General features: G+C 38.1%; 1 protein-coding gene across 2 annotated transcripts; it reads left to right on the forward strand.

Moving 5' to 3' along the window:
- The first annotated feature begins 330 nt into the window (after positions 1 to 330).
- THAP12 (THAP domain containing 12) lies at positions 331 to 22,880 on the forward strand. Of its 2 annotated transcripts, XM_047691219.1 has the most exons (5): positions 331 to 464; positions 10,206 to 10,326; positions 13,700 to 13,807; positions 18,162 to 18,198; positions 19,956 to 22,880. In XM_047691219.1, the coding sequence occupies exons 1-5, from the start codon at positions 376 to 378 to the stop codon at positions 21,887 to 21,889; spliced, it is 2,289 nt and encodes a 762-aa protein (XP_047547175.1). In that variant the 5' UTR covers positions 331 to 375; the 3' UTR covers positions 21,890 to 22,880. The 2 variants fall into 2 exon arrangements, with proteins under 2 accessions (XP_047547175.1, XP_047547176.1); XM_047691220.1 differs by lacking the exon at positions 13,700 to 13,807.
- The last annotated feature ends 1,751 nt before the right edge of the window (positions 22,881 to 24,631 follow it).

Here is a 24,631-nt window from a genome sequence, read left to right on the forward strand (position 1 = left end):
GAGAAGTCGGCGGAAAGGAGTGGGCGGGGGAGGAAGGCTGAGGGAAGAGAGGGCACCCCCGGGCGCCAGGGTGCATTGTGGGAAGGAGGCGGCAGCGTCCCGGGCGGGCGGGAGGTGCACCAGCGGCAGCGGCGGCGGCGGCGGTAAATCCTCCCGGCCACTCACAGCACTGTGGAGCCGCGTCCCCAGCCCGGCCTCGGACCGCGGCGCCCCTCCTGCCCCTTGCGGCTTCTCTCCCGCCGCCCCTCCCCCCGGCGCGCCGGCCTCGCCGAGCCGGCCGGCCGGCCTGGCTCCCCTCCCCGGCCCCGACGGGCGGGCGGGCTGCCCTGAGGAGGCGGGGAGGGGAGGGCTGGGCCGGCCGGCGGGTGGGCGACGATGCCGAACTTCTGCGCTGCCCCCAACTGCACGAGGAAGAGCACGCAGTCGGACCTGGCCTTCTTCAGGTTCCCGCGGGATCCGGCCAGGTAAGCGGCGGGCGCGGAGCCGGCGGCCCGGGCCCACCTTCGCGGGGCGCGCTGCGCGCTGCCAACCGCCGGCTCCGGGGCTGCGTGGGGAGTGGGCCACGGTCGTCGACCCCAGCCTCGGCCGCTGGTGGGGACCGGACCTGGAGCAGCGGGCCGGCGGGCGCCCGGGGACCTCGGAGCACGTGCGCCAGCGGGGGCTCGGCGCGGCAGGCACCACCCGAAGGAAGAGGCTACTGGGGCGGCGCGCAGGCGGGATGAGCGGGGTTCTCGCCCTGGTTAGGTTGCTTGGGTGACCTCGGGCGGGTCGCTTTCTCCTCTAGGCTTTAGTTTCCTCAGCTGTCAAAAGAGGGACTTGGAGTCTATAGTTAGGGTCACCAGGGCCCGCCCTTCTCCTTGCCATTACCCCCGGGAGCAGTGTTTCTTTTTGGAGTCCGGTCACCTTTTATCTCGTCAAGTCACAATTATTTCCTTCGGAGGATTTGATCCTGGTTTAAATTCTGGCTCTGACCGTTACTCATTGTCTTACTTGGTTATCCTGGGGATGGTTATCCTGGGGATAACGGAGGGTAGGGTTGGGGGGAGGGGTACGCCTGTGGGCGTGGGAATGGGTATTGAAATGTCTTCCTTGAGGTAACTCACACGCTCTGACGCATATTTAAAGAGTGATGGAGAAGGGACTGTGAAAGTCTGAAGAATTTTCTTTGGCCTCTCTTCTTGATTCGTTCATTTCGAACCAACACTTAACTGTGTGCCCAGCACTAGTGTTAGGTGTTGGAAATTCATATGTGAGTGAGACAGTGTTGCTGCCTGCAGAAACCTCACAGTCTGTTAAGGAGACAGATATAGAAGAAGGCGATTATAATATATAGCATTCTATTTATTAGTTCCACAAATATTTATTGAAGGCCTACCATGTGGTAGGCATTGCTCTGAGCACTGGAAGTGTACAGATGAACTAATCAGAGCCCCTGCTCTCTTGAAGTTGACACTCCAGTGGAGGAAAATAGACAAATAAATATGTATGTACAGTATGTCTTATGGTGATAAATACTTTGAAGAAAGGACAAATGTTGGGGCATAGAATAAGGAGTAGCAGAGGAGGCATAATTGTTATTTTAAAATAGGTGATCAGAGAAGGCCTCACTAAGAAGGTGAATTTGAGGAAAGACCAGAAGTAGCTGAGAAGGCCAGCTATGAAGATATCTAGGGGAAGAGCATTCTGGTCTGTGGAAACAGTAAATGCAAAGTTAGGGCATGCATGTAACAGGTACAGTCAAAAGTCCATGGACAACAGAGCTGGTTTAAGGAAGGAGGGAGAGGGAAAAAATGAGACCAGTGAAGTGTGTGTTTGTATGGTAGGGGCAAATTGTGTGGGACATTATAAGCAATGTAAAGCACTATGGTCTTTATTTTGATTGAGACAGGAAGTCATCCAAGGGTTTAGAGAAGGGAGACTATACTTTAAAGATTTTACTTATTTATTTGACAGAGAGAGAGATCACAAGCAGGCAGAGAGAGAAGGGAACAGGCTGCCTGCTGAGCAGAGAGCCGGATGTGGGACTCGATCCCAGGACCCTGGGATCATGATCTCAGCTGAAGGCAGAGGCTTTAACCCACTGAACCACCCAGGCGCCCGAGACTATATTTTTAAATAGGATTACTGGCTGCTTGTTAGATTGTAGGGAAGCAAAGGTGAGAGCAGGAAGACCAGTTAAAGGCAATTGCAGTAATCCAGGTTAGTAGAGGAGGAGGTGGTAAACTGCTGGTGTTTGAGACACGTTTTGAAGGTGAAGCCAACAGGATTTGTTAATGGTTTAGATGTAGGTTGTAAGAGAAAAAGGGAAGTCAAGAATAACCCTAAGATTTTTTTAACCTGAGTATTTACTGAGCTATGGAAGTCTGGGAGGAGTAGGTTTGGTGGAGACATTCAAAGTTTGGTCTAGGACATGTGAAATTTGAAGAGCTTAATAAATGTTTAGGAATATCCAGAAATGAACTTAAATGGCCCATATTTAGATCAGTAACCTAAATATTTTAGAGCTAAAGCCATAAAAAGATAGTCTGGAATTTAGAGACTTTCAGACTAGATACTGTAAATATGGGTGTTCTCAGTTTATAGAGGGTATTTAATGTCATGCTCTGGGGTAAGTAAAGCGGAATAGGTCTGAGAATTGAGCCCTGGGGCATTCCTGGTGTTTAAAGTTCAGGGTGGTGAGGATGAACTACTTTGGAAGACTGAGGAATAGCTGTTGGGTTCCATGGGAGCAGAGAAAGGGAACATCTGAATCTGACTGGGCCTTACCCCATTAAGCATTATCTTCCTTTTACCCAAATTTTAGCCCAAGGGCAATCTTGAGAATATATTTCACTTTCATAATAAGGGCAACATTAGTTGATTCTGGACCACAGGTCATTTGTGTCTGTATACTGTAGCAAATGCTCTTTTCATTACACTCCTTAGAGGGGAGGAGGTATGACCTATAGGGGTGTACGGTCTCAAATTTGGAAGGAATTTTTAGATCTAGTGCATTCTATCCCCTTTGAGAATCTAACATAAGGACCTAACTTGAGAAAAGACAGAGACACAATTTTGCATTCCACTGTCAAGGTATTTATGGACCCTTTAGGGCCCTGTGCATTCCTGACGGGGGCCTTTGCTAAAACACCTCCAATGACTGTTCTCTGCTTTGTGAAGGGATGCTTCAAGATTTTGGACACCTTTAGCTATTATTTCTTCCTTGTATTGAGTGGAAATATGCCTCCCTATAATTTATGCTTTGGAGGTCCTAGTTATGTTCCTACAGTCATACTGAGCAAATCTGTGCCATTTTCTATGTTAGACTGCTTTGAATATTTCGAGACTAAATTAAGAACTTTTCTTAATTTTTTAAAACATTTTTATTGAGATAAAATTCACATACCATACAATTCACCCATTTAAAATGTGTATTAAGTGCATTTTAATATACGTTATACAGTATTAATGTATATTGTTTAGTATACATTATTTTTAAACATTTTGTTAAGATATATAACATAAAATTTGTCATTTTAACCATTTTTAAGTGTATAATTCAGTGGCATTAATTACATTCACAGTGTTGTGCAACCATTACCACTGCCCATTTCAAAAGTTTTTTCATTACCCCAAGCAAGCAGTAACTCTTTCCCTACCCCCTACCCTGCTCCATCCGCTTTCAGTCTCCATGAATTTGTGTGTTCTGTGTACGTCATGAAAATGGAATCATACAGTTGTCCTTTATGTCTGCCTTATTTTAGTTAACATAATATCTTCAAGATCCTATTTTATCCAAACCAAATCTCCTCATACTAAGGATTCCAGATTCTTATGTTTTTGACAGTTTCTTCTTTACTGTGCCCAGAATTATAATAAAGAAGTAGTTTTCAGAAGTGTGCATTGAATTAGTGATAGTATTTTTAGGGTTATTAATTATAATTAGTTTTTTTTTCTGTAAATGAGTTGTAGGGAAGGTTGATAAAAGGTGACATTGCCAACCTGTCCTTGAAAAATTAACTAATAATTGTTAACTAAAAATGTAGTATATTTAATGTTATTAAATGGTATATTTCTTTTTGTTTTATTTGTAAATTCCATGGACGCTTTTATAAAGAGCTATTTGAAGTAATTTAAAATTCAAAAGTGTAGTTAATAAAGGGCACAGTGCAGAATTTCCCAAAATACAGTACCTTTTATTGGTTCAGAAAAAGTGGCATTAATGTGCTTTTTATTTTTTTATTTTAATTTTAGTTTTTTTAATTGAAGTATAGTTGACAACATTCAGCATTAGTTTCAGATGTACAGTGCAGTGATTCTATAAGTCTATACATTATGCAGTTTCACCACAAGTGTAGCTACCACCTGTCCCCATATAGTGCTGTCACAGTAACACTGACTATATTCCCTATGCTGTGCCTTTTATCCCCATTACATATCTTTCTTTTTTTTTAAACTATAAAATAATTGAATCTACTTACTTTAAGACAATGGTAGAGAGATCATAGATTACCTAAAATTAAAGTTAAAAAAAAAAAAAAACCTGCCTAAAACTGGATCACTCGAGGATGGCTTGATTAATGCCAAGGCTTGACAGGAATCTAGGGGCAGCTTATAGTAGAGCTCATACCCAGATGAGGTGAAGGTACAAGTAGAACTAATGAATTGCTCCTATTAGAGCGAGTTGGGCAACTGAAGCCCTCTTCTTCCTTCTCAGGCAATTAGTTTTAACTCACTCCTAAGGTGGTGAGGTCTTCCAAGGTTCTTTTGGCCATAATCAAAGTAAATTGAGAATTGATGTACTCTGCCTTGTAAAATGCAGAACAGTGGTTTTTTGGGGCACTCATGAAGGTCCCCCAAGACTTTCAAGGAATCCACAGGGTAAAAACTGACATTATTTGCCTTTTTCATGCTCATTCTTTCAGGAATGTGCACTGAAGTTTCCGAGGAGGTCCATAACATGGTAACATCATTGCTCTGAAAAGTTGTCTGTTATATTTTCTAAATTTCCTAAGTATGATTATACAGATGCCAGTGTGTGGTAGACATTTTCTCAGAAATGAATGGAAGGCTGCCCCTTCAAGGGAAACAATGGACATTCAAGCAAAAATTAGAATTTTGGAAAATTTAAATGCACCACTTTGAGCTTGACAACTCTCTAAGACTTTCCTGTTGAGATTGATGGTGATATTGATAAACGTGATTTCTTAAATAAATTGTATAAGGGTGGTTTGCATAACTGGCTGAACTGATATTTTCCAAATTGGTCAATTCATAATTTCACAAAGACATGCACAGATAAAAGCCCTATTCAGGGGCGCCTGGGTGGTTCAGTGGGTTAAAGCCTCTGCCTTCCGCTCAGGTCATGATCCCAGGGTCCTGGGATCGAGCCCCACATCGGGCTCTCTGCTCAGCAGGGAGCCTGCTTCCCTTCCTCTCTCTGTTCCTGCCTCTCTGCCTTCTTGTGATCTCTGTCAAATAAATAATAAATAAAATCTTAAAAAAAAAAAGCACTATTCAAAGTATAAGATACACCAAGAGATTTCAGTGTAATAAAGTGAGAAATCTCATTGGTCTGGTGTTAGATTACATATCACAACTCATCTTTAAGAAACCACCACTTGTGGAGTTTTTGTGTAGTATTAAAGAGTATCCATAGTAATGTGGGTAAGAGAGGAATATTTTAATTACCTTTTTAATTGCATAGCAGTGTGAGGCCAGATTTTCTTCATATACTTTAACCAAAATCACATATGGCAACAGATAAAATACAAAAGCAGATGTGAGAATCTAGCATTAAAGAGATTTGCGAAGATGGAAAACAGTGCCACTTTTCACAAAATTTTTTTTTGTTTTGGAAAATGCAGTTATTTTTAATTAAAATATTACCTATATTAATATATAATGGGATTGCAACTTTTAATGAATTAATAGCTATTTTAAAAGTGTATTTGGTTTTATAGATGATAAATATTGATATAGTGATAAATATTGATAAACAAAAGCTCTTTGGGTCCTCAGTAAGAGGGTAAAAAGACTGTGAAGTTTGAGAATCATATCTATAAAATATGATCTTAAAGTGTTTTCATATCTCATTTAATCCTCCAACCAACGCTGTGAGTTGTAATGATAATACTTCTTACAGAATACTTCATATTCTATGTTCCAGGCAGTGTTCTATGTGTTTTATGTACATTATTTCATTTAACCCTTGCAATAGGTTTTGAGATAGTCCCTGCTTTTCAGATGACCAAAGCAGGCACAGAGAAATTAAGTAATGTGTTCAAAGTTCCACAGAAACATCTGAAACCCCAAGAATATAATAAAATATGTAATATTACTGAAACTTATTTGACCATGAAACTTTTTTTATTTTAATGAAACAGTTGACTAGAGTTTCTTAAAATATGTTTTTGGAAATGCTGCAAGTAGGAGACCATCAAAGGGAAAAATACACAAAAAGGCTGAATGGTTCTGAAAGGGTGATTAAAATGAGGATACAAAGTGACCATTGGATTTGGCAGGATTGAAATCATTCATACACTGAGCAATTTCAGTGGAAAAGAGGTAAAGTAGAACCCTCCTTGGAATTGATTGAGGAAAGAATGTGAGACAAAGTGGAGACTGTGAAAATGGGCTGAAGTTTTGCTTTGCAGAGGATCCAGGTTAATGGAATTTTTTAGATGGGAGATACTAGGGCACATTTATACTGATGGTAATAATATAGATAAGTAAAGGATGTTGAGAGACCATATACAGAGAGGAAGGAGAGTGTTTCCTATGTGTGCGTATACATAGTTCTATACATATGTATACACACCTGAATCAGGAAAAGTTTCCTTCAAGAAATATTTGAGGGGCACCTGGGTGATTGTCTTTTAAGTGTCTGCCTTCAGCTCAGGTCATTGATCCCAGGGTCCTGGGGTTGAGACCTGTGAGTCCCATGTTGGGTTCCCTGCTCAGTGGGGAGTCTGCTTCTCCCTTTCCCCCAACTTGTGTTCTCTTATGTGTGCGTTCTCTCTCTCTCTCTCTCTCTCATAAATAAAATCTTAAAAAATAAAAAACAAAAACGTTTACTCTGCAGTGTAGAGAAAGGGTTAGGGAAAGGCAAAAGACCAGTTTGGAAGTTAGATGGATTCAGAGAATCATTTCACTCTGCTAAGGGAAAAGGCTACAGAGTCTGGGAGTACAGGGTGCAAAATAATAAGAGGGAGAGCTAGGAAAGGGGAGACAGTGGTCAATTTGAGAGATAATTATGTATATCCTTAAAAGCATTTAAGTATATATACACATGTGTGTATACATCTGTGTACACATATATGTAAAAAGCTTGTCATATATAATTTTTATAACTTTATTGATATAAAATGTATATATGCAAGACCATCAGAAATCATAAGTGTTGCATGGCTTGTTGGATTTTCAGGGTGACCTGTCCATGAAGCTTTCGCCCAGATTTAGAAAAAAAATAGTCTATTACTAATATCCCAAACTCCCTCTCCCCCGAGGTTCTCTCAGTCATTATGCCACTATCCCTAGTGTGAGTCATTGTCCTACTGGATACAATCAGATTAGTTGGTTATTGAGAATGAGGGACAGAGTGAGGGAATCTTTTATTGATACATGACATACATAGAAAAGAATGTAAAGTCAGTAGTCTAGAACTTGATGAATTTTTATAAAATGAATACCCAGGTAATGTTTGAGATACAGAACATATTTCCACCTAGAAAAGCCCATTAGAGATCCAGTGCCCCCCCCTTTTAAAAAGATTTTATTTATTTATTTGACAGAGACAGTGAGAGCAAGAACACAAGGGAGAGGGGGAAGCAGGCTTCCTACCAAGCATGGGGCCCGATGTGGGGCTCTATCCCAGCACCCTGGGATCATGACCTGAGCAGAAGGCAGAGGAAGGCAGACACTTAACAACTGAGCCACCCAGGCGCTCCTGGTGCCCAAAGTTTTTATTGCAAGGTAGTCACACAGACACTCTCTGACAAGGGTATATTAAAATTCTAGACTCCCAGAAGGAAGGCAGATGTTCAGTATAAAAATATTGTTTAAAAAAATAAATCATGTTGTTCCTACAGTCCTAAATACAATGAGCCACCTTATCAGTTAGGGAAAGTTTTATGTCAGTGTAGGGAACTATTTATTAACTATTTATTAAGTTTTATGTCAGTGTAGGGAACTATTAACTATTTATTAAGTTTTATGTCAGTGTAGGGAACTATTTATTAATTATTTATTAACCAGTGTAGGGAACTATAAATTAACTATTTATTAACCAAGTTTCTTCCAGGCACCAGCCAAAAGGCTGTCTTTACGAGCGGGCCTTTCCTAAGGATAGCAATCTCAGAGCTCCTATATTAATTAACTTTTTTTCTGCATAATCACCATAGATGAGTTTTGCATATTTTTTTATGACATCTAATTTCTCTCTCTCTTTTTTTTTTAAGTTTATTTAAGTAATCTCTATACCCAACATGGGGCTTGAACTCATAAATCAATTTGAGGGGAATTGATATCTTTAGAATTCCATATACCAATCCATGAACTTGTATATCCCTCATTGAAGTTATTTAAAATCTTTTTCAGTTAGAGGGTCTTGCACATCTTTCACTAGATTTACTTCTAGGTATTGATATGGCAGACATAGATGTAGCTATTTGAGCTGTCTGCCCGACCTATCCTTGACTGAATCTGAATGCTTGTCGTATCAGGAATCTGTCTCAACTTAGTTCAGAGATAATACAGACAGTAGTATTCTGTATGGAAGTTCTTCAGAGATCTAAGAATTGAAAAACAAACAGCTGTAGCAGTATGGCAAATTATTTTTTAGTGAGGCAGTTTCTGTGCTAAATATTTAGATGTTGAGACATGAAATGTTTATGAAATCATATTGCACAACCGTGTAAAAATATTAAAATATGGACATCTTAGGTATCATTACTGTGCAGTAACACTTCTTGGCTGAATGAAATGCTGTGCAATTTAGGTGTGGTTTTAGTTTCAGTTAGATAATCAACATTTCACCATGGTTTTACATATTGAGAGTAGAGGGAATTAAGTGTCAGAGCGTGTATGTGTGGAGGGGTAAGCTGTAATATTAAGACATAATATACTATAATGTGATTATAAAATAAACCATGTTTTCAAATATTTTTTTAAGATTTTATTTATTTATTTGATAGCGAGAGACACAGCGAGAGAGGGAACACAAGCAGGGGGAGTGGGAGAGGGAGAAGCAGGCTCCCTGCCAAGCAGGGAGCCCAATGCTGGGCTTGATCCCAGGACTCTGGGATCATGACTAACTTAAAGGCAGACACTTAATGACTGAGCCACCCAGGCCCCCCATGTTTTCAAATTTGTGACTGTGACAGCATTTTTATTCCTAGAAACTTGAGGAATGAAGGAAAGAAAGATTAGTTGTGAGCTTTAGCAAATTAACATTTCTGTGCCTTCATTTCTTCATCTACATACAGGGTATAATGTACCCCTTTTGTAAAGGACTTAGAACAGTGTCTGGCTTATAGCAAGTGCTTAGTGTGCATCATCATCATCGTTGTTGTCATTATTATTATTTGTTTTTCTGCAGATTTATAAACACCAAAAGAGCATGGACTTTGTCTTGTTCACTAACTTCAACACCTTCTGTGTACTAGATTGTGTAGAATCCCTGCAGTCATGGAGCTTGCCAATCTAATCTTGTACATGTTGTACAAGATTGTAGAGAATAAATCATGTTCATAATAAGGCAAATGAACACAGGCCATCATGCTCCTAGAAGAAACTCTAAATGATTTTTAGAACATCTATTTACTAATTTTTTGCAATGACAGTGTTGTTTCATATCCTTGGGAAATGTTAGGCCATGGGTCTCATGGTTGTGCGAGTTTTTGGTTGAACTGCTGATAATTAAGTCCTCTCTGGTGCAAGGATGTCCTGGGAATTGAAAGACTCAGATTTAAGTTCTAGTTTTACTGCTGATTTTGTACAGGATTCTGAGCATGTTACTTCTTAAGCTTGTCTATAATTGAATGTACTAAATGATTTCTAAGGTTTCTTTTAGCTCTCATTTTGTTATCAGTCAGCTTCTCCAAATTATGTTCTGCAGAGAAAGGGGAGCAGGAATCCATCGTCTATGATATATCTTTGCCTTATAGATGAATGCTAAAATATACATTGAACTCATTTTCATAACTGTATTTTGGTTTTATTTATAGATGCCAGAAGTGGGTGGAGAATTGTAGGAGAGCAGACTTAGAAGATAAAACGCCTGATCAACTAAATAAACATTATCGATTATGTGCCAAACACTTTGAGACCTCTATGATCTGTAGAACTGTAAGTAATAGAAGGGCTTGAGTTGTTTGTTTTCTCTCTCTCTCTCACTCAGTATCCGGTTGAAAATGTAAATCTTTATTAATGTTGGGGTGTATCCTTGCACCCTACCACTTTTTTTAAAGTCGAAGACAAATTCGGAGCTGATTGGTATCTATTGTGTTCTTTAAAACCTGAGATTTTTTTTAACCCCACCTGTTTCTGATGCCCCATTCCTACTCACCAGAGGTTGCCACTTTTACTTTTCTTATGCAACCTTCAGAAAATTTTTGGTAATTATTAAAGTGTATGTTTAAGGTAGAGTTTGCATTTTTACTTGGAGCATCTTCTCCAGAGCTTTTTTCATGAGTGAAATCTTCATTGAGAAATGGAGCTCTTTGTTTTCATGTTTTCATATGTACTGTTAGAACCCACCCTTATTTTTATGTTCAAGTTACAACAAGAAGCAAATTATATATTTAATTTGAAAAAAATTTTCCATCAGTATTTTTCAATTTCATATCAAGACCAGGATCTCTCATCCTTACTACTGTTAACGATGTGAATTTGGCCATGTCACTTTCCCTTTCTGGGCCCCAAAATCTAATAAGGAGATTAAACCACATAATTCCTGAGATTTTAACATTTTTAACCCTCTGTGGTTCTGTCGTTGCTGTGAATTATTAGAGACACAAATAGGGCAGATTTGATTGAAATGAAGCAGACTTGAAACACTTTAAAAACTAGTTAGGAAGACAGTTTTGTTAAATAATATATTCTTGTTTAGGTATAACTAATGTATCATCTCAGATATTGGGATAGACATAAACTTGATTTGAAGATACACTATATATTGTTACGCAGCAATTTATTTTGATATTTTTTTCAGATACATTTTGCAGAGGCATCAGAAAACTAAAGAATGATTGGGTTATTTTATTTCTCAAAATTAATTGAAGCAGATACTTGTGAAGTCATTGGGAGGTGAGCCAATTCCGGTTCAACAGTTTAATCACAAATATTTGAGGGATATTTTTGCCTTGCTTTGTTAAGAGGGTAATAATGATCAACCAAAATAAGGGATTTCATATGTTTAAAAGGCAAACCATTTTTATGTTCTTGACATTAAGTAAAAATATCCCAAATTATTATTTTAAATATACAAGCCATATGCATTTTTATTTTAGTAATAAATATGGTCTCTTTATTAGACAATTCCAGTGAGATTAATGTAAGAAATGTAAAATTAATAGTTCACCCATATTTTTGTTTAGTCAGAGCATAGAACAGAAAGATGAGCTATTTTTGCTTTTTAAATTTCCACATGATTCTTCAGTCTTGAATAAGTTAATGCAAGTACGAGAAGAAGTTCTTTCTACACATGTAGAAGAAGACACTGCTATTAAAAACGGGCTTATATGGTATAGATATCCAAATGTTTGAGAGGTTTGATTTGATTAATTTGGCATTGAAAGTTTCATCACTAAACATTCATGGCTACTTCAACCAAAGCCAAATATTATCTTTAATGCTAGAGTAAGAGCATTGCTTTATGCTCAAACCTTAGTTCAGCAGTTAACGATTAAATCTTGATACTGAGTTAAAATTGTCGTGCACATAAATTGAATATAGCTCTTTTTTGCATGTGAACTTTTAAGTCAGTATTTATAAAAAGTAACATATTTTTAATTCATGTTTTTTTTTTGGTCTGTAATATCTTTGCTTTATAGCAAATCAATTTGATTTAAATTTAAGAAATGCATTAGGAATGTATTATCCCTCCTCTCCTTATTTAATAATTGGTAAGGTATCAAGAATTGACTGTGTATGTTTGTATGTCGTGACATGTTTGCTAAGCAGGAAAGGTGAAATGTTTGGGGTATGGTATAGTTTCTGCTCCCTTCAGTGATTGTATCCCTAATCAATCTTATTCAAAATTCCTGGTAGACTCAGGATAATTGGCCCAGCACTAGAAGTTGAGTATCATTAAGAAATAGATTAAAAAAAAAAAAAAAGGTTTTCTTCTTTGTGTTTTCCATGAGGCATGGGGTTGAAATGGAAAATATTGACTCTGAATAGAAGTACTTCCCAAATATGTTTAACACTCTTTAGATAATACCCGAGATAGTGTGTTCCCTTTAGTGATGTATTTTTTTCTTCATATCATCCTAATTTTCCTTCCCTTGGTAAAAAAAAAAATACAGTTGTTATTTTTCTTTGGCATATACTTTGAACATGCTTTAATAGTTAGCTTTGAAATAATCACTGCTCCCAAGAAAGCTTTTTGAAAAGAAGAGTATGTGTCTTTATCAGTGCAGACCTGTGAAGAAATTAAAGGCACTGTTTCTTTAGACTAGACTGCAGTTATGTTACTCTTCCTGTTAATAAGCTTCTTGACCCTACCTGACCTCTGGGTTGGCTGTTGAAGATCGTCAACATCCAGTTTATAGCCAGGTTGGATTAGGTTAACAGGAATTAGAATAGAGAATAGTCATCCTCCAGTGTAAGAATGTTAGAATTAGAAATTTAGAAATACCTAGTGTAGTGTTTGCAAAATCCAATTATGTATATCATGGTTGTGAATGAATTCAAGTGGCATATGAGTTAATTTTTATTTTAGGAGTTTCACTATGTGTTAAAAATATACGTAGCTCATCAAAATCATTATTTTATAGTTTGTATTGCCTAAGACAATGCTAACTTTAAAAACGAGTGGATTATGTAAAAGTGCAGATGATGGAATGCAAGCCTTATCATTAGTATGTGAATCATTTCATTTTAGGAAATATTGGTCTAGTTTAATACTTGAATTTTATTCAGAAGAGGAAACTGAGGTCCAGAAAGGGAAAGTATTTGACCAGGATCTTACAGTGAGTAACTGGTAGAATTTGGACTAGTTCCTGGGTCTCCTGGGTCCAACCCAGTCCAATATTATTTCACTATACCTTGATGCTTCTCAGTAATAGTAGTGAAAGTGGAGTGAACATCAGGTAAAGAAGGAAAAAATTACTAAGAATATACAAAGGATAGATTGAGAAACTTTTGTTCCTGCTGTAGATTTGGTAGGCTCATAGAAGGGCAGAATAGATGAAGTCACTGGGAGGATGAATTAGAAGTATATATGCAAGATGCAAATACATTTAATTTTTTATGCATACCATCAGTTCCGTTCCCTTTTTTTTTTTTTTTTTTTTAAATAGTAAGATTGCCAGAAGGGCAAATGCAAAAAGAGTTAGAAATAATAAGCTCTTCTGGACTGACATTGTCATTCTGCAAGTCTCTACACTTTAGAGCTGGAGTTGAAGGAGTACTGGGGAAGTCATTAACGTAGCATTTTCTTTTATGTGGAATACATTCTTACAGACTGTCTCTGAGTTAACATATTTTTCTTTTTCAGAGTCCTTATAGGACAGTTCTTCGAGATAATGCAATACCAACAATATTTGATCTTACCAGTCATTTGAACAATCCACATAGTAGACACAGAAAACGAATAAAAGAATTGGTATGTCAATATAGTTTTGGCTTTCCCATGCCCCATAATACTATGAAATCAAATATAGATGCGTTCATGTTAAAATTGAACCCAAGTTAGTCTTTATTTCAAAGGTAGCATGGGAATTGAGTACTGTGGTTATTGAAGTAGCATGGATGTGAGACAATTAGTTTAATACTTAAATTGGGAAGTCTTTTTCTAATTTAGCCTTTTGATTTAGCCTGTTGATACTCATTGCCTTGGGCCAAAATATGCTGTCAGTTATAGACCACTAGCACATTCCCTTCCAGGGGAGGGGGAGGGAAACACTACCTTTTCTTTTACAGTAAGGAAACTGGAGCTGAGGGGTATTTCCAGAATTCAGCACAAAGGGATAAAGAAAGGGAAGGTATAAAAGTTAAGACATGGTGGGGGTGGGGGGCGCCTGGGTGGCTCAGTTGGTTAAGCGTCTATCTTTGGCTCAGGTCATGATCCCAGGGTCCTGGGATTGAGTCCTGCTTCTGGTTCCCCACTCAGCGGGACATTTGCTTCTCCCTTTGCCTCTGCCTGCCTCTCTCTCTCTCTCTCTCTCACTCTCTCATGAATAAATAAATAAAATCTTTAAAAAAGAATAAAAATTAAAAAAATAAAAGTTAAGACATGGATACTTTTATGTAGAGGTTCAGTCACTATTAAGTACTGACAGAGTTAGAAAAAGCTTTTAAATCTCTGTATATGGCATCATTTATGCATGTTTTTATATTCCTTTGATACCCTTTAGTGTTTTTTTTTTTTTAAAACATTTTATTTATTTATTTGACAGAGACCACAAGTAGGCAGAGAGGCAGGCAGAGAGAGAGGAGGAAGCAGGCTCTCCACGGAGCAGAGAGCCCGATGCGGGGCTCGATCCCAGGACCCTGGGATCATGACCCGAGCCGAAGGCAGAGGCTTCAACCCACTGAGCCACCCAGGCGCCCCGATATCCTTTAGTTCTAATGCTTGAAACCTATTTGGTTTTTTTTTGTTGACATTAGGTGAACAACATTAAATTACTGAGACTCCTCAGTCCATGACCTTCTGTCTTTGTTGCCACTGGCGAGACCCTTATTTTATTTTTTCTTCCTCCTTCCGGTATTACCATTCTCATTTCCTCTGTTTTTGGTATCCATGCTAGTGTATTTAATATTTGTCATTTCATTCTGCCTGCTGTGTGCTTTTTAAAGACAACATTTATCTAATATTCCTCATTTTTTCTGTTTCTATGTTTACCTTTCATATTTATATCTTTCATTGATTTGGAGTTTGTATGTCTTTATTACCATAGCTTTATAATATATCTTGCTTTCAAATACAGTGATTTCTTAACTCTTCTTTTTCAAAATTGTCTTAGCTGTTTGTGGATCTTTATCCCTCCAGATGAATTTGAGAATTCTTTTTGTCAGGTTATAGAAATTGTATGGGGATTTTCATCATGAATGCTTTGAATTACCATCTTTGCAGTATTAATTAGTCCTGTCTATAAACAGAAAAAAACGGCTATCAAGTAATAGCAGTTATTGACAAAACTAAATACTAGTTCTTTGAAAACACTATTAGAATACTTTTAGGGGCACCTGGATGGTTCAGTTGGTTAAACCTCTCTTTGGCTCAGGTCATGATTTCAGGGTCCTGGGATTGAGCCCTGATTCGGGCTCCCTGCTCAGTGGGGAGTCTGCTTTTCCTTCTACCCCCTCCCACCCCGCTCTGGCTCTGGCTTGTGCACTCTCTCTCAGATAAATAAAATCTTTAAAATAAATTTAAAATTTAAAAAATACTTTTAGGAGTACACAAAGTAAAAAAATTAGAAAAAAATCAGGGTTTTTGCTGCAGTTCTTTAAAAGAGAACAATATGTACATTCTTCCTTAAATTACTTCCTAAATACACTATGGTTATTTTTGGTATAGATTATGTATTCTGGTTGAGATTGTTTCTAGCAATTTTGAAGACCCCTTTTTATTAATCCTAATAGTCCACCAAGTTTTCTGTGTGATTGATTGTATATCATCCTCCAAATTTGCCTCTTCTTTCTATCCTCATAATTAAAATTTTTCTGTTGCCTGTGTTCCTGTTGAGTCCAGACCCCTAAGAGTGCTGTGTTGAACAATCCCAGGAATGTCACAGCTGGTACATTTGTGGCATTAAATGTCCATTTGTTGTTGATATTGTTAAATAATTTTTATGAAGTTAAGGAAATTCCTTTTATTCCCTTTTTGTCCTCATGTTCAGAATTTTTATCATACCTTGTTGAACTTATCAGAAGATTTCACTGCATCTGTTGAGTAGAAAAGTTCATGATTTTTTTTTAAAGCAGTGAACAACATTGATGGATTTTCTAATGTTGAACCATCTTTGCATTCCTGTGATGAACCCTAATTGATTGCAGTATATCTCTCTTCATTTGTTTGATTTAGTTAGTTAATGTTTTATTTAGGATTTTGCATTTATAATTTTACGTGTTCTCTGATTTTCTTTTTGTGTGCTCCTCTTACCCAGTTATGATATCAAGGCTCTATTAGCCTTATAAAATTAGTTGTATAGCTTTCCTTTTTTTCCTCTTAATTTTTCTAGAGAAACTTAATGTAAGGTGTATATATATACTGTCTGCTCTTGAAAGTTAAACCATAAAACAGAGGGCTTGGGGTAGGTGAGGGAATATTTTGATTGCCATTTTGATTTATTTATTGGTTTTCTCTTCTTGTGTTTCATTTGTTCTCAAGAGTTTATGAACTGCAGCTAGGATTTTGGAATGCTTGTTTTTTTCTGAACCTAAGATTATTTTAATAGTCTGCAAAAAAATAGTGGTTAGTTTTATCAATGATATCTGCACTTGTGAGCTATTTTATTGATTTCTTCTTGATTTGAGGGATTTACTTTTTAGCTCTTTTTCTGGCTTCTTGAATGTTTAGTTCATATTTATGTATATTCAAGCTGTAAATGTCTAAGTGTGTTTTAGTTGTATCCCACAATTTTAGACATGTAGTGCTTTCATTGATTAACCAGAAGTGTTTTGTAAATTCCCCTATTCCGTTAACATAGGATTATTTTTGTTTTTGGTTTACAGGGTTTATATTTTTAAGACCTTACTGTAATTTTTATTTGGAGTGTTATAATTAAATGATACATAAGAGGATATGCACAGTCTGTGCAATACTGATTCTTTCTAGTTTTTGCATCTGTTATTGCTATTAAAGTCTGATGCCAGGCTGATTCTGGCTCCTTTTTAGATGATCTGCTTTTCTCCCTCAAAGTCTTTAGTTTTTTTTCCTTATATTTGACATTTTGAATTTTTGCTAAACAGGGTCTAGATGGTTTTTTTAATTATCTGGATTTACATCTTTAAGTTCTGAGAAGTCCTCAGTTTTTATTTCTTCATGCATTTCTTTCCTTCTATTTATTTATTTGTTTTTCTGGGACTTCTCTTAGATGAACACTGACACTCCACAACAGTCCTCCACATCAGCATTCTTCTTAGTAATACGTACCAGCGGTAAGACGCTCAGCAACTCCCCATCCTATAGCTATCATTTCCCCATATTCTGTCCCTTGGGAACCTCAGATACCTTATTGCAGACATACTCTTCCAGATCTGCCTGCCATCCTTGCAATTGCAACTCACAGGTTAATGAGGGAATGTTCCAGATTGGCTAGCCTGTTGACATTTCTTGTTAGCAGTATCATGTTTCCATGCTGCCTAGCAGGTACCCTGCTAACTCCAGCTGCCACTGGTACTGCTGTTTGTCTGCCCAAGAATAGTAATGGGGTGGGTTGTGATTTAAGCATTGTTGGGGGTTAGAGGGAGAGAAAAGGACATGACTGGGAAGTCCTTCCTCGGTCTAACCCTGTATATATGTGCCACTTGCACTCTGTGCTGTGTGCATCCATTTCTCTTCATTCTGCGCTGTGTTACTCTCCTTCCCAGGGATTGTTCGTAGCTTTTATGTTAGATTCTGGGATCCAGCAGTGGTCTCTTACCTGGCATTCCCCCAGGATTGGATTGAGTAGGGAACATGATTTGTGACCCTTTGGAATGCCCATCCTGTACTTTCATGCCTTTTATTAGCCAGCAAACACTTGTAACCCAAAATTATGATGATTTAAATATAAAGTAAGTTAAACAATGTATTCTTTCCCCTCTAGTATTTTATTATGAGCTTGGAGTCATTAGTAAATTATACTTCTGGTTTTTCTGTCATCTCTGTTTGAAGAATGTTTTCCTTATAAGGAATTTATGCTCTTGAAGGAATTAAATTTGAGTCAAGATATGCTTTTTACTTATGAGTCTACAGTGATGTGCTAGAGTTCAGTTTTCTTAAAGGTGTTGTTTTCTTTTTTCTTGTCATTTAGAGTGAAGATGAAATCAGGACACTGAAACAGAAAAAAAGTAAGTGATAGTGTTAATGACTCAACTTCTGAATGTCTTTTAAAAAGGCCTTGACCTGGTAAGGACAAATAATTATGTTTTATGTCCAAAACCTGCCGTGAGAATGATGTAAGTGTGTGGTAGGCATTGTCCCATGGTCTGGAATTGTCTGTGAGACTAAAGTGTTAGCTTAGTTTCTTGATTGAGTGCTTCTGTGCCATACATTTTGCCTTCTCCCCACTAGGGCTGTGCTCTTGGTGTGGTAGGAGTAGCAGACACACAGACAGAATGGCCCAGAATAGGGAAGGAGAGGCAGCAGGAAGGACAAGAGCAGAATCTGCGTCTACCCAGTGTGTGGTGCATAATAACTTCTTTTTCTTTTTTTTTTCCTTAAAGATTTTATTTATTTATCCAACAGAGAGAGAGAGCACAAGCAGGTAGAGCCAAAGGCAGAGGCAGAGGGAGAAGCAGGCTCCCCACTGAACAGGGAGCCCGATCCCAGGACCCTGGGATCATGACCTGAGCCAAAGGCAGATGCCTAACAACTGAGCCACCCAGGCACCCTCATGATAAGTTCCTGATACATTTTTAAGGAGTAAATGCTATGGGAACACTTAACCTAAGAGAGAATGGGAGTCAGAAGCCTTTCTGCAGGGTACTGATAGATGATCTCTGTCAACAAAAAATGAGGACCAGAAGTTGTTTTCGTTCTTGTCAGTGATTGCTATTATTCCTCCTTTCTCTGTCTCCTCCTACTACTGTGTTGCTGTTATTATTAATGTAAGTCTTTATGTGTACTGTGTACCCAGTCTTTATTCTAAGTGCTTTTCTTAATTGACTTAATTCTCAAAGTAGTCCTGCAGAGAGGAGACCTAGAGTATTCTAGACAGAATATTCTAGAATATTCTAGACAGAAGAAGAGTGGCTTGACACCGGGTGCCAGATTTGGGCGATTATACTCATTTTGTTGTTGGAGCTTCTAAGGTCCCGTGATGATTAATCGGAAAATGAGCCTAGATGGGACCACAGGGTCCAGGACTTGCAAGGTTATATGTATGACAGTGGGCAGGGCACTCACCTCAGAGCCTCGGTTTTCCTATCCAAATACAAAGATACTTCTAGTAGTCTAATATTAGCCTTAAAAATTGCCTGAATATAAAATAAATAAAGTTTAAAAAATTGCCTGAATATACTTTATGTTTTATTGGCTTGTATCACTCTCCTCTTCCATATAAAAATGTAGCTTAATTTCACAGAAGCTGCATCAGCCTGGATCTTGGAGCCACACAGGCTTGGATTTGAATTTTATTTCCATCCTTCTAACCATATCTGTGACCTCGGGCGGTTATTTACTTTCCTCATTTATCAAATGGGGTTGATAGCACCTGCCTGTAGAAGGAATAATGTGATATGTATAAAATGCCAACACAGTGCCTCAGTAAATACTAGTTCTCTTCCTTTTCTTTTTTCTGAGGGCACAGACTGTTAGAGCTCTGTATATATTTTATGTCACATGCCTTGTTAAGTATATAAGAAATCATTTCTCTCTTACAACATTCACTGTAGGATTAAAATAGATCTGTAATACGGTTTTTGTCTCCTCCTCTAGAGTGTGCCTTATTGTAACCTCTGTACCCTAGTCTGTGGTCCAGTAGGTGCCTTTGAATGTTGAATGGATGAGTTTGTGAATTTTAAATATTTAACCAATCAAAAATACAATTTTCATTGTATGTATGGTTCCTCCTGAGCCTTTTTATAAAATTAATTTTTTTTTCCAGTTGATGAAACTTCTGAACAGGAACCAAAACATAAAGAAATAAACAATAGCAACGCTCAGAATCCTAGTGCAGAAGAAGGGGGTGAGGAACAGGATGAAGATATTTTACCTTTAACCCTTGAAGAGAAGGAAAACAAAGAATACTTAAAATCTCTATTTGAAATTTTGATTCTTATGGGAAAACAAAACATACCTCTGGATGGGCATGAAACTGATGAAATCCCAGAGGGTCTCTTTACTCCTGATAACTTTCAAGCGCTGCTGGAGTGCCGGATAAATTCTGGTGAAGAGGTTCTGAGAAAGCGCTTTGAGACAACAGCAGTTAACACATTGTTCTGCTCGAAAACACAGCAGAAACAGATGCTAGAGATCTGTGAGAGCTGCATTCGGGAAGAAACTCTCAGGGAAGTGAGAGACTCGCACTTCTTTTCCATCATCACTGATGATGTAGTGGACATAGCAGGAGAAGAACACTTGCCTGTGTTGGTGAGGTTTGTTGATGAATCTCATAACCTGAGAGAGGAATTTGTGGGCTTCTTGCCTTATGAAGCTGATGCAGAAATTTTGGCTGTGAAATTTCACACTACGATAACTGAGAAGTGGGGGTTAAACATGGAGTATTGTCGTGGCCAGGCTTACATTGTGTCCAGTGGATTTTCTTCCAAAATGAAAGTTGTTGCTTCTAGACTTTTAGAGAAATATCCCCAAGCTGTCTACACACTTTGCTCTTCCTGTGCCTTAAATATGTGGCTGGCAAAATCAGTGCCTGTTGTGGGAGTATCTGTTGCGTTAGGAACAATTGAGGAAGTTTGTTCTTTCTTCCATCGATCTCCACAACTGCTTTTGGAGCTTGACAATGTAATATCTGTCCTCTTTCAGAACAATGAGGAAAAGGGTAAAGAACTGAAGGAGATCTGCCATTCTCAGTGGACAGGCAGGCATGATGCTTTTGAAATTTTAGTGGACCTCCTACAAGCACTTGTTTTATGTTTAGATGGTATAAATAGTGATACAAATATTAGGTGGAATAACTATATAGCTGGTCGAGCTTTTGTACTCTGCAGTGCAGTAACAGATTTTGATTTCATCGTTACCATTGTTGTTCTTAAAAATGTTCTATCTTTTACAAGAGCCTTTGGGAAAAATCTCCAAGGGCAGACCTCTGACGTCTTCTTTGCAGCCAGTAGCTTGACTGCAGTGCTGCATTCACTAAATGAAGTGATGGAAAATATTGAAGTTTATCATGAATTTTGGTTTGAAGAAGCCACAAATTTGGCAACTAAACTTGATATTCAGATGAAACTCCCCGGGAAATTCCGCAGAGCCCAGCAAGGTAACCTGGAATCTCAGCTCACCTCTGAGAGTTACTATAAAGAAACTCTAAGTGTTCCAACAGTGGAACACATTATTCAGGAACTGAAAGATATATTCTCAGAACAGCACCTCAAAGCTCTTAAATGCTTATCTCTTGTACCCTCTGTCATGGGACAGCTCAAATTTAATACATCAGAGGAACACCATGCTGACATGTACAGAAGTGACTTGCCCAATCCTGACACACTCTCAGCTGAGCTGCATTGCTGGAGAATCAAATGGAAACACAGAGGGAAAGATATAGAGCTTCCATCTACCATTTATGAAGCCCTCCATCTACCTGACATCAAGTTTTTTCCTAATGTTTATGCATTGCTGAAAGTCCTGTGTATTCTTCCTGTGATGAAGGTTGAGAATGAACGCTATGAAAATGGGAGAAAGCGTCTCAAAGCATACCTGAGGAACACTTTGACAGACCAGAGGTCAAGTAACTTGGCTTTGCTTAACATAAATTTTGACATAAAACATGATCTCGATTTAATGGTGGACACATATATCAAACTCTATACAACTAAGTCAGAGCTTCCTACAGATAACTCAGAAAACATTGAAAATACCTAAGAAACGTTTAAAGTAGGCTTTCTTTTATGTTTGATATTTGGAAAAATCTGTAAGAAATTTGAAAACATCTTACGGAAAAGCTGTCAGGTGTATGTAGGCCACTTAATCACTGAATATCTTGACATACTGACCTCTCATTGAGTATATTAGCCATTGATAATCTGCCTGTTTAAATGGCCCCTGTTTAAACTCTCATGCTTTGGAGACATAACTGTTCTTCCAGAAGATAGCATTCAAAGTGCCACATTACACTTCTGTGGGATTTCTGCTAGTGGCACTTGGGAATTGTTTTAGTTAAGTCATTTTAGACATAACATTTATTATCACTGGATCCAATTGTCGGGTATTGAGTTATCACTTCTTAGAAAATAAAGATTTTGAAGAGGTATGGGGGGGAAGGGATACATTTTAGAAAATGTTACAAGAAGCTCATGAGTGACCCTTGAGTAGTAGGAATGTTAGTATGTTAAAAATCTGTAATGGACAGTTCAGGGAGTTACCAGACAGAAACACGTGAGCTTGCCAAGCAAGGATGCAGTAGAGATTTTATCTTTATCAAATGAACTTAACAGAACAAGTTACAGTTAAAGTTTGAATGGGAGAGCCTGCCATTGTTCCACATTGGGTTGTTGCTGTTTACATTCCTTTGTTGAGCCTACATCTTCATAAGCTCTTTAGCACGTGTATGTTGAAACACCTACGACTTTATAAGCTTTTTAGCAGGTATATGTTGAACGCCTCTGTTCATGGTCAAGGCAGGATCAGAGGCCATGGATACTGACAACTGATTTGTCTGTTTTCCTCTGTCTTTTTCCATGACTATATCTACTGCCTCATCTTGATTTATAAACAAAACCTGGAAAACCTACAAAAGTAAGTGTTTTGTGGTTTATCTAGGAATAATACAGAAAATATTGCTGTTATTTTTGGTGAAGAAGATCAATTTTGTATAGTTTATTTCAACTTAAATAAAATGTGAATTTTGCTTAAAGTTCAAGTATGTGATTTTTGGTGGGGGAAAAAGTGGATTCTTGTGGTAAATTCTTTTTTCAAAAATAACACCTTTGCAATTGAAGACAGGTTTTTTTTGGGGGGCGTGGTTTATGGTTTACTGCTTGGGGTATATAAATGACATTTTAATTGAGTAATTTCTAAATAATAAGGTTTATCTAACTCATTTTTTTAAAATATTATGTGCTCTATGACCCTGTTACAAATTTTCAGGGTTTGTGTAATTGTTGATAGCCAAAATGTAAATGAATTAATTATGCCGAGATGTCACTGAATTATTTTATGTTGGGATATGTTAGTGTTACTTGAGTTTCAGAAAACAGATTGAGGTGCATTTGCAGAGTACAGGTCTTAATGATAGGTGGCAGTGCATTTCCCTGTCAGGGACAAGGCTGACAGATGTGTTAAATCAGGACACTTTACCTATTCAGGTTATGAAAAAGATAACAGTTTATCTTATAGCCAGAGTTCTAAGAGGAGCCTCTGTCTTTGGCAGAAAGAACTGATCAGGTTCATGGTGGCAGAATGACAAGGAAGGAGACAGCTGCCCGCCTAATACCTGCTTCTATGGAGTTCTTAGGACACTTAAGAGTGGTATGACCTTGGAGCCCCTAGGTGGGACTCAGTCTTTTGGGTATCTGAATTGGGCGTGGGACTCTTGATCTCAGTGTAGGTCTTCATCTCTCAGGGTCATGAACTCAAAGCCTGCATGGGGGGGAAAAAAAAGTGGTGTGACCTTGGTAGATTATTTGACCTGGGTATGTTTCCTTAGCTCTAAAAAACACACTTATGGTTGTGCTTTGAAGGGTAGATAATTTATCATCAATTACCTATAACTGCATAACAACATCCCAAAACTTAGTGGCTTAAAAAAACAGTTCATCATTTCTCAGTTCTGTGGCTTGGTTGAATGGTTCTTTTGCTAGTGTCTTGTGGGCACTCTGCCTTCAGCTGGCAGATTGGCTGGGAGCTGGGAGCTGGGTGGAACAGCTGGGTCTCTCCATGTGGTCTTTTATCTTGGGCTTAAGGCATAGTGGTCTCAGAGTACCAAGAAGGCAGAGGCAATAGCTTCAAAGGCTGCGCTCGAGAACTCACTGAACATCGCTTTCACCACATTCTTTTGGTCAAAGCAAGTCATAAGGCTGGCGCAGATCCAAGGGGTGAGGAAAGACTCCTTGTCTTGATGAGAGGAGCTGCAGAATACAACCCTGTTTGCTCTCCATCTTAATAATATATGTAAAACAGTCCTGCAGCTAGCACTGGGTAAGCTTTTAAGATGCCCATCATTTGTTTTTATAACCTGTGTATGTTCTCTAAATTGGGAATTTATTGAAAACCACCAAACCTTAATTTGTTAAGGCACTTTCACAAACTCATGTTTGAAGATAGATTGAGTCATTGGTGGTCTCCCCACATATAAAACATTGTTGCTTTTGCAAGATTAGATAGAAAGTGATAGGTATTGTGACTGTTCCACAAATACTAGGTGAACACCTGGTGTGTGCCAGATTTAAGTGCTGGCAATAGCAGATGCACTTTTCTTACTAGAGCTTACAGTCCTGAGTTGGCCCTTGGACTATAATTTTACTAATTTGTAACTGTACATACACACACTCAGAGTTAAGTGAATCAAATTTACGAAAATTAAAAAGACATAGAGGGTATCTATAAAAGCCTGTTCAGTTTTTTTTTTAAAGTTCTATATTAAATCTAAACAGTTTGTGAAATATA

This window comes from Lutra lutra, chromosome 10 (assembly GCF_902655055.1).
Source record: "Lutra lutra chromosome 10, mLutLut1.2, whole genome shotgun sequence".
Classification (NCBI taxonomy): Eukaryota; Metazoa; Chordata; class Mammalia; order Carnivora; family Mustelidae; genus Lutra; species Lutra lutra.

Coding starts and splice junctions, on each gene's coding strand:
- THAP12 (XM_047691219.1), top strand. CDS start 376: ATGCCGAACTTCTGCGCTGCCCCCAACTGCACGAGGAAGAGCACGCAG. Junction 10,327..13,699: donor CCTCTATGATCTGTAGAACT/GTAAGTAATAGA, acceptor TTTCTTTTTCAG/AGTCCTTATAGGACAGTTCT. Junction 13,808..18,161: donor GAAAACGAATAAAAGAATTG/GTATGTCAATAT, acceptor CTTGTCATTTAG/AGTGAAGATGAAATCAGGAC.